At 41.4% G+C, this 12,752-nt stretch overlaps 1 protein-coding gene across 1 annotated transcript in view; it reads right to left on the bottom strand.

Annotated features, from left to right (window-relative positions):
* The window catches only part of ankdd1a (ankyrin repeat and death domain containing 1A), a gene marked incomplete at both ends in the record, with an annotated part of 16,047 nt that extends 3,295 nt beyond the window's left edge, over positions 1-12,752 (bottom strand). The window contains 10 exons of the mRNA XM_084436592.1: positions 191-289; positions 5,517-5,615; positions 7,079-7,177; positions 7,780-7,878; positions 9,027-9,125; positions 10,193-10,297; positions 10,828-10,926; positions 11,312-11,410; positions 11,752-11,855; positions 12,719-12,752. Coding sequence (XP_084292718.1) covers positions 191-289; positions 5,517-5,615; positions 7,079-7,177; positions 7,780-7,878; positions 9,027-9,125; positions 10,193-10,297; positions 10,828-10,926; positions 11,312-11,410; positions 11,752-11,855; positions 12,719-12,752 — 936 coding nt within the window. The remainder of the gene's footprint in view (positions 1-190; positions 290-5,516; positions 5,616-7,078; positions 7,178-7,779; positions 7,879-9,026; positions 9,126-10,192; positions 10,298-10,827; positions 10,927-11,311; positions 11,411-11,751; positions 11,856-12,718) is intronic.

Raw genomic sequence — 12,752 nt, 5'->3', positions numbered from 1 at the left:
AAATAAGTTTCCCATAATATGTATATATCAACCTTAAGAGTAAAAACTGACATGTAAAACAATGTCATGCAGCACATTATAGTAGCATTACTGTACAGACATGTTATTATCACATGGCATGTCCCTATCTGTACAGACATGTTATTATCACAGGGCATGTCCCTCTCTATACAGTGGAAACATGACTTACGTTGTCAGCGATGTCCAGGTCACAGTCGGCGTCTACGAGCAGACGAACCATCTCTATGTGATTGTTGAGCACAGCTATGTGCACAGGTGACATGTGTTGCTATTCAAAACATAAAACACAAGCGCATGTTTGAACCGTTCAGAACATGAGCAGACAAAGTAAACGCAGGGCTAACAAGGTGTAACGGCGCCCTCTGCTGCTTGGTTTACGCATAGCAGCACGAAGGATAGAACAGACTCCTTTGATTTTACTTCGGTCATTTGAGTCAAAATGAGATCTGCTTGGTGGGGGCTTGATCATGGGTCCTCTGACTTACAAACACATTTGACCGCCTGTGAGAAACACTGCTTCAACCAGCTACGCCACTGAAAAACTAGTGATTTGAAGGCGCGAGTGGGCAGTGTTTATACTGAGGCGTGAGTTTGAACCAGTTCAGCTAGCTCATACTAAACCCTTCCCCTATAACATGTTAGTTGACAGACCTTACCAAGCAACCTCTTTACTTACTGATACGTGTGAGGATAGAACCAAAATGGGCGCACATGGTCTACATTCTTACATGATCTACATTCTTACATGGTCTACATTCTCACATGGTCTACATTCTTACATGGTCTACATTCTTACATGGTCTACATTCTTACATGATCTACATTCTTACATGGTCTACATTCTTACATGGTCTACATTCTCACATGGTCTACATTCTTACATGGTCTACATTCTTACATGGTCTACATTCTTACATGGTCTACATTCTTACGTGGTCTACATTCTTACATGGTCTACATTCTCACATGGTCTACATTCTTACGTGGTCTACATTCTTACATGTCTACATTCTTACATGGTCTACATTCTTACATGGTCTACATTCTTACATGATCTACATTCTTACATGGTCTACATTCTTACATGGTCTACATTCTTACATGATCTACATTCTTACATGTTCTAGTCTTACATGGTCTACATTCTTACATGGTCTACATTCTTACATGGTCTACATTCTTACATGTCTACATTCTTACATGGTCTACATTCTTACATGGTCTACATTCTTACTGGTCTACATTCTTACATGATCTACATTCTTACATGGTCTAGTCTTACATGATCTACATTCTTACATGGTCTACATTCTTACATGGTCTACATTCTTACTGGTCTACATTCTTACATGATCTACATTCTTACATGTTCTAGTCTTACATGGTCTACATTCTTACATGGTCTACATTCTTACATGGTCTACATTCTTACATGTCTACATTCTTACATGGTCTACATTCTTACATGGTCTACATTCTTACACGGTCTACATTCTTACATGGTCTAGTCTTACATGATCTACATTCTTACATGGTCTACATTCTTACATGGTCTACATTCTTACATGGTCTACATTCTTACGTGGTCTACATTCTAACATGGTCTACATTCTTACATGGTCTACATTCTTACATGGTCTACATTCTTACATGGTCTAGTCTTACATGATCTACATTCTTACATGGTCTACATTCTTACATGGTCTACAGTCTTACATGGTCTACATTCTTACATGGTCTACAGTCTTAGTGGTCTACATTCTTACATGGTCTACATTCTTACATGGTCTACATTCTTACGTAGTCTACATTCTTACATGGTCTACATTCTTACTGGTCTACATTCTTACATGGTCTACATTCTTACATGGTCTACATTCTTACATGGTCTACATTCTTACGTGGTCTACAGTCTTACATGGTCTACATTCTTACATGGTCTACAGTCTTACATGGTCTACATTCTTACATGGTCTACATTCTTACATGGTCTACATTCTTACGTAGTCTACATTCTTACATGGTCTACATTCTTACATGGTCTACATTCTTACATGGTCTACATTCTTACATGGTCTACATTCTTACATGGTCTACAGTCTTACATGGTCTACATTCTTACATGGTCTACATTCTTACGTAGTCTACATTCTTACATGGTCTACATTCTTACTGGTCTACATTCTTACATGGTCTACATTCTTACATGGTCTAGTCTTACATGATCTACATTCTTACATGGTCTACATTCTTACATGGTCTACATTCTTACATGGTCTACATTCTTACGTGGTCTACAGTCTTACGTGGTCTACATTCTTACATGGTCTACAGTCTTAGTGGTCTACATTCTTACATGGTCTACATTCTTACATGGTCTACATTCTTACGTAGTCTACATTCTTACATGGTCTACATTCTTACTGGTCTACATTCTTACACGGTCTACATTCATACATGGTCTACATTCTTACATGGTCTACATTCTTACATGGTCTACATTCTTACATAGTCTACATTCTTACATGGTCTAGTCTTACATGGTCTACATTCTTACATGGTCTACATTCTTACATGATCTACATTCTTACATGGTCTACATTCTTACACGGTCTACATTCTTACATGGTCTACATTCTCACATGGTCTACATTCTCACATGGTCTACATTCTTACATGGTCTACATTCTTACATGGTCTAGTCTTACATGGTCTACATTCTTACATGGTCTACATTCTTACATGGTCTAGTCTTACATGGTCTACATTCTTACATGGTCTACATTCTTACATGGTCTACATTCTTACATGGTCTACATTCTTACATGGTCTAGTCTTACATGGTCTACATTCTTACATGGTCTACATTCTTACATGGTCTACATTCTTACATGGTCTAGTCTTACATGATCTACATTCTTACATGGTCTACATTCTTACATGGTCTACATTCTTACGTGGTCTACAGTCTTACATGGTCTACATTCTTACATGGTCTACAGTCTTACATGGTCTACATTCTTACATGGTCTACATTCTTACATGGTCTACATTCTTACGTAGTCTACATTCTTACATGGTCTACATTCTTACTGGTCTACATTCTTACATGGTCTACATTCTTACATGGTCTAGTCTTACATGATCTACATTCTTACATGGTCTACATTCTTACATGGTCTACATTCTTACATGGTCTACATTCTTACGTGGTCTACAGTCTTACGTGGTCTACATTCTTACATGGTCTACAGTCTTAGTGGTCTACATTCTTACATGGTCTACATTCTTACATGGTCTACATTCTTACGTAGTCTACATTCTTACATGGTCTACATTCTTACTGGTCTACATTCTTACACGGTCTACATTCATACATGGTCTACATTCTTACATAGTCTACATTCTTACATGGTCTAGTCTTACATGGTCTACATTCTTACATGGTCTACATTCTTACATGATCTACATTCTTACATGGTCTACATTCTTACACGGTCTACATTCTTACATGGTCTACATTCTCACATGGTCTACATTCTCACATGGTCTACATTCTTACATGGTCTACATTCTTACATGGTCTAGTCTTACATGGTCTACATTCTTACATGGTCTACATTCTTACATGGTCTAGTCTTACATGGTCTACATTCTTACATGGTCTACATTCTTACATGGTCTACATTCTTACATGGTCTACATTCTTACATGGTCTAGTCTTACATGGTCTACATTCTTACATGGTCTACATTCTTACATGGTCTACATTCTTACATGGTCTACATTCTTACATGGTCTAGTCTTACATGATCTACATTCTTACATGGTCTACATTCTTACATGGTCTACATTCTTACATGGTCTACATTCTTACATGGTCTACATTCTTACGTAGTCTACATTCTTACATGGTCTACATTCTTACATGGTCTACATTCTCACATGGTCTACATTCTTACATGGTCTACATTCTTACATGGTCTACATTCTTACATGGTCTACATTCTTACATGGTCTACATTCTTACGTAGTCTACATTCTTACATGGTCTACATTCTTACATGGTCTACATTCTCACATGGTCTACATTCTTACGTGGTCTACATTCTTACGTGGTCTACATTCTTACATGGTCTACATTCTTACATGGTCTACATTCTTACATGGTCTAGTCTTACATGGTCTACATTCTTACATGGTCTACATTCTTACATGGTCTACATTCTTACATGGTCTACATTCTTACATGGTCTAGTCTTACATGATCTACATTCTTACATGGTCTACATTCTTACATGGTCTACATTCTTACATGGTCTACATTCTTACATGGTCTACATTCTTACGTAGTCTACATTCTTACATGGTCTACATTCTTACATGGTCTACATTCTCACATGGTCTACATTCTTACATGGTCTACATTCTTACATGGTCTACATTCTTACATGGTCTACATTCTTACATGGTCTACATTCTTACGTAGTCTACATTCTTACATGGTCTACATTCTTACATGGTCTACATTCTCACATGGTCTACATTCTTACGTGGTCTACATTCTTACGTGGTCTACATTCTTACATGGTCTAGTCTTACATGGTCTACATTCTTACATGGTCTACATTCTTACTGGTCTACATTCTTACATGGTCTACATTCTTACATGGTCTACATTCTTACATGGTCTACATTCTTACATGGTCTAGTCTTACATGGTCTACATTCTTACATGGTCTACATTCTTACATGGTCTACATTCTTACATGGTCTACATTCTTACATGGTCTACATTCTTACTGGTCTACATTCTTACATGGTCTACATTCTTACATGGTCTACATTCTTACTGGTCTACATTCTCATATGGTCTACATTCTTACATGGTCTACATTCTTACGTGGTCTACATTCTTACATGGTCTACATTCTTACGTGGTCTACATTCTTACATGGTCTACATTCTTACATGGTCTACATTCTTACGTGGTCTACATTCTTACTGGTCTACATTCTTACATGGTCTACATTCTTACATGGTCTACATCCTTACAAGGTCTACATTCTTACATGGTCTACATTCTTACATGGTCTACATTCTTACATGGTCTACATTCTTACATGATCTAGTCTTACATGGTCTACATTCTTACGTGGTCTATATTCTTACATGGTCTACATTCTTACATGATCTACATTCTTACATGGTCTACAGTCTTAAATGGTCTACAGTCTTAAATGGTCTACATTCTTACATAGTCTACATTCTTACATGGTCTACATTCTTACATGGTCTACATTCTTACATGGTCTACATTCTTACGTAGTCTACATTCTTACATAGTCTACATTCTTACATGGTCTACATTCTTACATGGTCTACATTCTTACATGGTCTACATTCTTACGTAGTCTACATTCTTACATGGTCTACATTCTTACATGGTCTACATTCTTATGTGGTCTACAGTCTTACATGGTCTACATTCTTACATGGTCTATAGTGTCTGTGTTGACCCCTCCCTCCAGCAGCAGGCTGGCCTCCCTGTGGAAGCCGTGCAGGGCCACGTAGTGGAGCGCGTTCATACTCTTCTGCACAACAACACAACACAATCAATCGATCAATCAAAGCTTTATTTGTATAGCGCATTTCATACCCAGAGGCAACACAATGCGCTTTACAGAGAACAAGGGAGGAGGGCATACGACCCACCTCTACATATTCCATAGGGAAGCAAAAAAAACAGCAATCACCCGGGGGCCAGATAAGTGAGCTGTAAAAATTCTTCCCTGAACCCTCTCAACAAGGCGACACAACACAACACACAGCCATTAGACACGCTACACATACACCTTCTCATCTACATATACTGTCATGTCTAGCGTCGTGTCCAGGGGGTGGACTGTCTAGCGTCATGTCCGGGGGGTGGACTGTCTAGCGTCCTGTCCAGGGGGTGGACTGTCTAGCATCGTGTCCGGGGGGTGGACTGTCTAGCGTCCTGTCCAGGGGGTGGACTGTCTAGCATCGTGTCCGGGGGGTGGACTGTCTAGCGTCCTGTCCAGGGGGTGGACTGTCTAGCGTCCTGTCCGGGGGGTGGACTGTCTAGCGTCCTGTCCAGGGGGTGGACTGTCTAGCGTCCTGTCCAGGGGGTGGACTGTCTAGCATCGTGTCCGGGGGTTGGACTGTCTAGCGTCCTGTCCGGGGGGTGGACTGTCTAGCGTCCTGTCCAGGGGGTGGACTGTCTAGCGTCCTGTCCGGGGGGTGGACTGTCTAGCGTCATGTCCAGGGGGTGGACTGTCTAGCGTCCTGTCCGGGGGGTGGACTTGTACATCAAGCTGCCTCACGCTACAGAAACAGGAGATGCCCTATGGGCCACTAGGCCCGAGAAACACTGGTTCTCAAGGCTACTTACTTTATACATATACTGCATACTCTTCTGCATAACAACACAACACACAGCCATGGAACACGCTACACATAAACCTGCTCATATACTATTTCTATCAGAAAGGGTGGTGTCCATTTCAGAATGAATGAGAAGAGGAAAGATCCGCACACTGATTTCTCCCGGTCCACTTTATTGAGAGTATCGCAACGTTTTGACCCTTAGGTCTTCATCAGCAACGTTTTGACCCTTAGGTCTTCATCAGAAACGTTTCGACCCTTAGGTCTTCATCAGAAACGTTTCGACCCTTAGGTCTTCATCAGAAACGTTTCGACCCTTAGGTCTTCATCAGAAACGTTTCGACCCTTAGGTCTTCATCAGAAACGTTTCGACCCTTAGGTCTTCATCAGAAACGTTTCGACCCTTAGGTCTTCATCAGCAACGTTTCGACCCTTAGGTCTTCATCAGAAACGTTTCGACCCTTAGGTCTTCATCAGAAACGTTGCGTTATTCTCAATAAAGTGGACCGGGAGAAATCAGTGTGCGGATCTTTCCTCTCTTCTCACATATGTACTCTAAGATCCAGCACCTGGCCTACTAAGGTTGGATGTGCACACAGCTCTTTTGCCTTTTTGTCCATTTGTCCATACACGTAGAGAAGAGACTTACGTTAGTCAGCGCGTTGGCATCGCAGCTGGACTCCAGCAGTAGTTTGACACATTCGTAGTGACCTCCGTCAGCTGACAGGTGCAAAGCTGTCTGTCCGTCCTGGAAAATTACGTTCAGAACATTTCTTCTCAGCCCTGTTTCTGTATATATATATGTACAGTATGAACTCTGTTTCTGTATATATATTTATGTACAGTATGAACTCTGTTTCTGTATATATATATATATGTACAGTATGAACTCTGTTTCTGTATATATATATATATATATATATATATGTACAGTATGAACTCTGTTTCTGTATATATATATATATGTACAGTATGAACTCTGTTTCTGTATATATATATATATATATATATATGTACAGTATGAACTCTGTTTCTATATATATATATATGTACAGTATGAACTCTGTTTCTGTATATGTATATATATATGTACAGTATGAACTCTGTTTCTGTATATATATATATATATATATATATATATATATATATGTACAGTATGAACTCTGTTTCTGTATATATATATGTACAGTATGAACTCTGTTTATGTATATATATATGTACAGTATGAACTCTGTTTCTGTATATATATATATGTACAGTATGAACTCTGTTTCTGTATATATATATATATACAGTATGAACTCTGTTTCTATATATATATATGTACAGTATGAACCCTGATCTACTCACCATGTTTCTCTCATCCATGTCCAGTCCGGTCTCGATGATCTTCTGCAGCAGCTCAGCGTGTCCGTGCTTGGCGGCCAGGTGCATGGCGGTGTTCTCTTCCTGAATCACGGTTAGAACAGCAGAGCATGTCCCTTCTACATGTGATAAGATGTGAGTTATACAGTACATACATCAGTTATGTCAGTATAGATGTCAGTTAAACTGTACTTAAATTTTACCAATTTATTATTTTTATTTGACCTTTATTTAAACAGGGAAGCCCACTGAGACCAGGGTGGCCCTGGTTACTCAGTATACATCATTCATTTACTTATTTAAATTTTATTAAGTAGGAACAGTGCATATTAACAAACATTCAACAATAAATGTAAATATGCCTGATTATAGCCAAAGGCTAATTTAGGCAGGTTGGTGTTACAGTAAAAACAATTCACAAAAAACATCACGCAAACTAGAAAGGGTGTGCAGAGAGAGCACAGGCCTCTGCACATTTTGTTGGTGTAACTCAGTTGAAATGGATAAAATCTGTATAAAAATAAAAAATAAAAATAAAAATTGTTATAGTTTACCACAGGATCCAGGCTAAGAAAATGTAAATTTTCCTAATAGTGAATGAGAATCTGATATAATTTTGTTTTACATGCATATAAAGATGCATATAAAGATGCAAATTTTGTTTTCTTTTAATTCGTATATCGTATCGTATATTGTCTCCGTCCAGTGATTCAGCAACACAAACATACAACAAGCAGAAGAGCAAAAAAGGAACAAAAAGGACAATAAACAATACAAAACAATATAAAAACGATATAACAACATAAAATCACATTAATAAATTTTACACAATTAAATACACTGACATTATCCAAAACATACACAGATGTTTGTGTGACCAATGGTTGTGTGTGTCCATGCGAGCGTGTGTGTGCCTGTATTTCAAGAGAGTGGAAATGAGCGTCTCAGTACCGTATGGACCAGCCCTACCTTGTCCTTGAGGCCGTGTCTGCAGCCCATCCCAGCCCTACCTGGACCAGCCCATCCCAGCCCTACCTGGACCAGCCCATCCCAGCCCTACCTGGACCAGCCCATCCCAGCCCTACCTTGTCCTTCAGGCCGTGTCTGCAGCCCATCCCAGCCCTACCTTGTCCTTGAGGCCGTGTCTGCAGCCCGTCCCAGCCCTACCTTGTCCTTGAGGCGTGTCTGCAGCCCATCCCAGCCCTACCTGGACCAGCCCATCCCAGCCCTACCTTGTCCTTGAGGCCGTGTCTGCAGCCCATCCCGATGAGGAAGTCAACCACCTCCAGGTGGCCGTGCTGCGCTGCCAGGTGGAACGCCGTCTTCCCTGACTGAGGAGCAGAGGGGTCACGGGGTCAATGATGAACAGACAGAAATCACACACTCACACTCACATACACATGCACGCACACACACACACAGAGACACACACACTCACACACACACACACACACACACACACACACACAGAGACACACACACTCACACACACACTCACACACACACACACACACACACACACAGACACACACACACACACACACACAGAGACACACACACACAGAGACACACACACACAGACACACACACACTCACACACACACAGAGACACACACGCACACACACGCACACACACACACACACACACACACACACACTCACACACACACTCACACACACACACACTTACACTCACACACACACAGACACACAGAGACACACACACACACAGAGACACACGCACACAGAGACACACACACACACTCGCACGCACGCACACACACGCACACACACGCACGCACACACACACTCACACACACGGTGTAGGAGAATGGGACAGACAGCACAGTAGCCATGTGAGGCCTGCTATGTACTGAGGGTGGGGACACATTGATTCCTTAAAGCAAACATAGTTTATAGTGGCTTCTTTTGTTCCTTGTGTGTTTACTGGGCAGAGAACAATACTGTATCTAGGAACACCCTATACTGTACTCTGTCCCCAGAGTTCAAACAAAACATGGAGAAGCAGCGCTCAGTTTTTATGCTCCACATATCTGGAACAAACTTCCAGAAAACTGCAGGTCTGCTGCAACTCTCAGTTCTTTTAAATCAAGACTGAAGACTGCTGCTGCTTTTTATTAAATCAAATAATCATTCATTCATACACTGCACTGTAACTTTTATTCCTGTATTTTATTTTTCCTGCATTTTGTTTTAAATGCCCTTTTTTGCATTTCGTTTTATATGACCTTTTATGTGTCTCTTGCACTTTGTCTTGATGCTTTTAATGTCTCATGTAAAGCACTTTGAATTGCCTTGTTGCTGAAATGTGAAATACAAATAAACTTGCCTTTCCTTGCCTATAGGTAGAGGAAACATGCAGACTGTTTGCAGTCACCTTGTCCACCTTGTCCACCCTGACGTCCTCCAGATCCTCCATGATGAACTCCAGCAGCCGGACGTGTCCTCGCTGGGCCGCACAGTGCAGCATGGTCAGGCCGTTCTGGGAGAGAGAGGGGCACCCAGGGGGTTCCTGGCTCAGAATGCGCACACTGTTTTTTGGGGGAAACCTCTGTTTTATGCTGAGTAGCCTACTAGCATGTATAGGCCTATATTCTTCACTGTCGTTCTGACTGAGCTCACTTTTCACAATCGTGGGAAATCTCCCGACAGGACACAAAATGGATATGTAGACAAAATGTTTAAGGTCCTGATAACCTGTCTATTAATTATCTCGATTACTAGTGGTCCAAACCATGGACAATGCAAGAAAGAGGGATGGGCTGCACTTAAAACAAGCTATCAAACACATTTGGAGAGGATTTGAATTGTTATTTTTATTCTCAATTTTTAGCATTTTGGCACTGGTGATTTTCCTTTGGCGCTGGCTAAAATCTCTTTTGGGGACAAAAAATCCTCTATGCAGTAAAAACCCTGCACACACACTGCACAGGCTGCATGGGTCCTACTGTAGCACATGTCCTGATTAATGGCCAATAAAGGCCTTACCTTGTTTTCACAGGTGAGCCTTACCTTGTTTTCACAGGTGAGCTTTGCTCCACAGGAAACCAAGATCTGCATGATCTTAAGATGGCCGAACCAGGCCGCCAGCAACAGAGAGTTCATCCCAAACTGTGAGGATAAGACCTTGATCATCATATACACCATATACTGTACAGTACCTGGAATGCATGTTAAAAGCTGCCTATTGACAGAGTAATTACACACTCATCTCTTCAGGCATGAGATGTCACACAGACTGCATCTGGTTGGCTACACAGTCAGCCATCAAATATTCAGTAGGCTACCACAATAATCATAACAGTATTGTTCTAAGACAAAATGACAGGGCTCTCTTTGTGCGTGTGTGTGTGCGCGCGTATGCATATACTGTGTGTGTGTGTTGTGTGTGCGCGTGTGTGTGTTGTGTGTGTGTGCGTGTGTTGTGTGTGTGTGCGTGTGTGTGTGTGTTGTGTGTGTGTGCGTGTGTTGGGTGTGTGTGTGTGTGTGTACATACACTGTCCTCCTCGTCCAGCTCTGTGTCATGGTCCAGGAGCAGACGTAGGGCCTGTTCGCTCCCAGCGCCAGCTGCCCAGTGAAGGGCCTTCCGGTCTATCTGAGGGCCAGACAGACGCTTCATAACCAACAGACTGGACACAGGGGGGTTGATATAACTACAGTATCACACACGGTTAACAAGTACACAGCACATAGCCAACAGAAACCTCTTTCAGGGCGTTCAACACTGAGTTTACAAGTTAACATCCTGTTCTAAGAGCAACAAGAAGTGTGTTTCCTCTCCACCGCCAAAGCATGGGAACAGTCACTGACTTGGAGGAAGTCGACTGGCAGCGGTCAGTTCGCAATCTGTTCTAACACAGCTCCGTGGATTCCTAGCCGTGTGTTGTAGGTGTGCGTGTGTATGTGTTGTGTGTGTTGTATGTGTGCGTGTCTCACTTTGTTCTTGGCCTTGACATCCACCCCTTTCTTCATCAGCTCCTTCATTTTCTCCGTGTCGTTCCTCTTCGCTGCGTCATGGAAGTCTTTTTCCGACCGGAGCACTGCGGAAGAGACAGATACGTCTGGGCAGGAACACATCAGTCTCTCCACTAATGAGGGCTTCTCCTCTCAAGCACCACCTCAAACAGTCCACTATCCATGATATATCATATTCTCCTTATCCTGTAACGTTTTCCCATGGGTCCCTGGAGCTCAGCTCACTGACCCAGTTGCCTTTTTTGATGTTTGTCTCTGTAATCAGCGTGACTTCACTGGCCTGTGGTAATGCTAGAGGAGGAAAGATGGTCAGATCCAATTTCAATCAATCTTCATGAACATCCACCAGTAGCACACTAGGAGCCTGTAGTGTCACTTTGTTGGCTGGGATATCTAAAAGCTCAAATAAATAAAATGCACAGATAAAACAACCCCCCCACCCATTTCAATGAGGACCACAATGGAAATAAGCTATTAGCTTTAGTGTGTCTATCCTAGATTTTTATTTTATGTTTTGTATACATTTTCAATCAATCAATATAGAGTATATGCATTAGGTCTAATATGTCATCATGTATGTCTGGGTTACACCGTCCAGCAGGTCCCAGCTGCTGCTGTTTTTGTCCAGCTCGTATGTTATTCTTACACGTGCCACTCGACATTAAACATATTCGGAACTTTGTTAAATGCAAATAAATAAATAACTCACCCTAAATATGTTACTCTAATTTCTACCAGGCTGTTCGAGAGAAAACAGTCCCCAAAAAATAGGTGACAAATTAATTGAGATGATATTACCTATTCTTTAGGTCAGTCCAGTAGTGGACAGGTAGGCAGCCTTGCATGGTATTCTCACAATACAACCTGAAGTCGTATTAACACAATGAGCATCAAAAGGCAAGCTTAAGCTACAAAGAGAAGTCCTTACAGATATCATCCTCTGACACCAGCTCGTCCTCCAT

The sequence above is a fragment of the Borostomias antarcticus genome, assembly GCF_949987555.1.
Source record: "Borostomias antarcticus genome assembly, chromosome: 4".
In the NCBI taxonomy this organism is placed as follows: domain Eukaryota; kingdom Metazoa; phylum Chordata; class Actinopteri; order Stomiiformes; family Stomiidae; genus Borostomias; species Borostomias antarcticus.
This window is presented reverse-complemented; position numbering and strand designations above follow the sequence as displayed.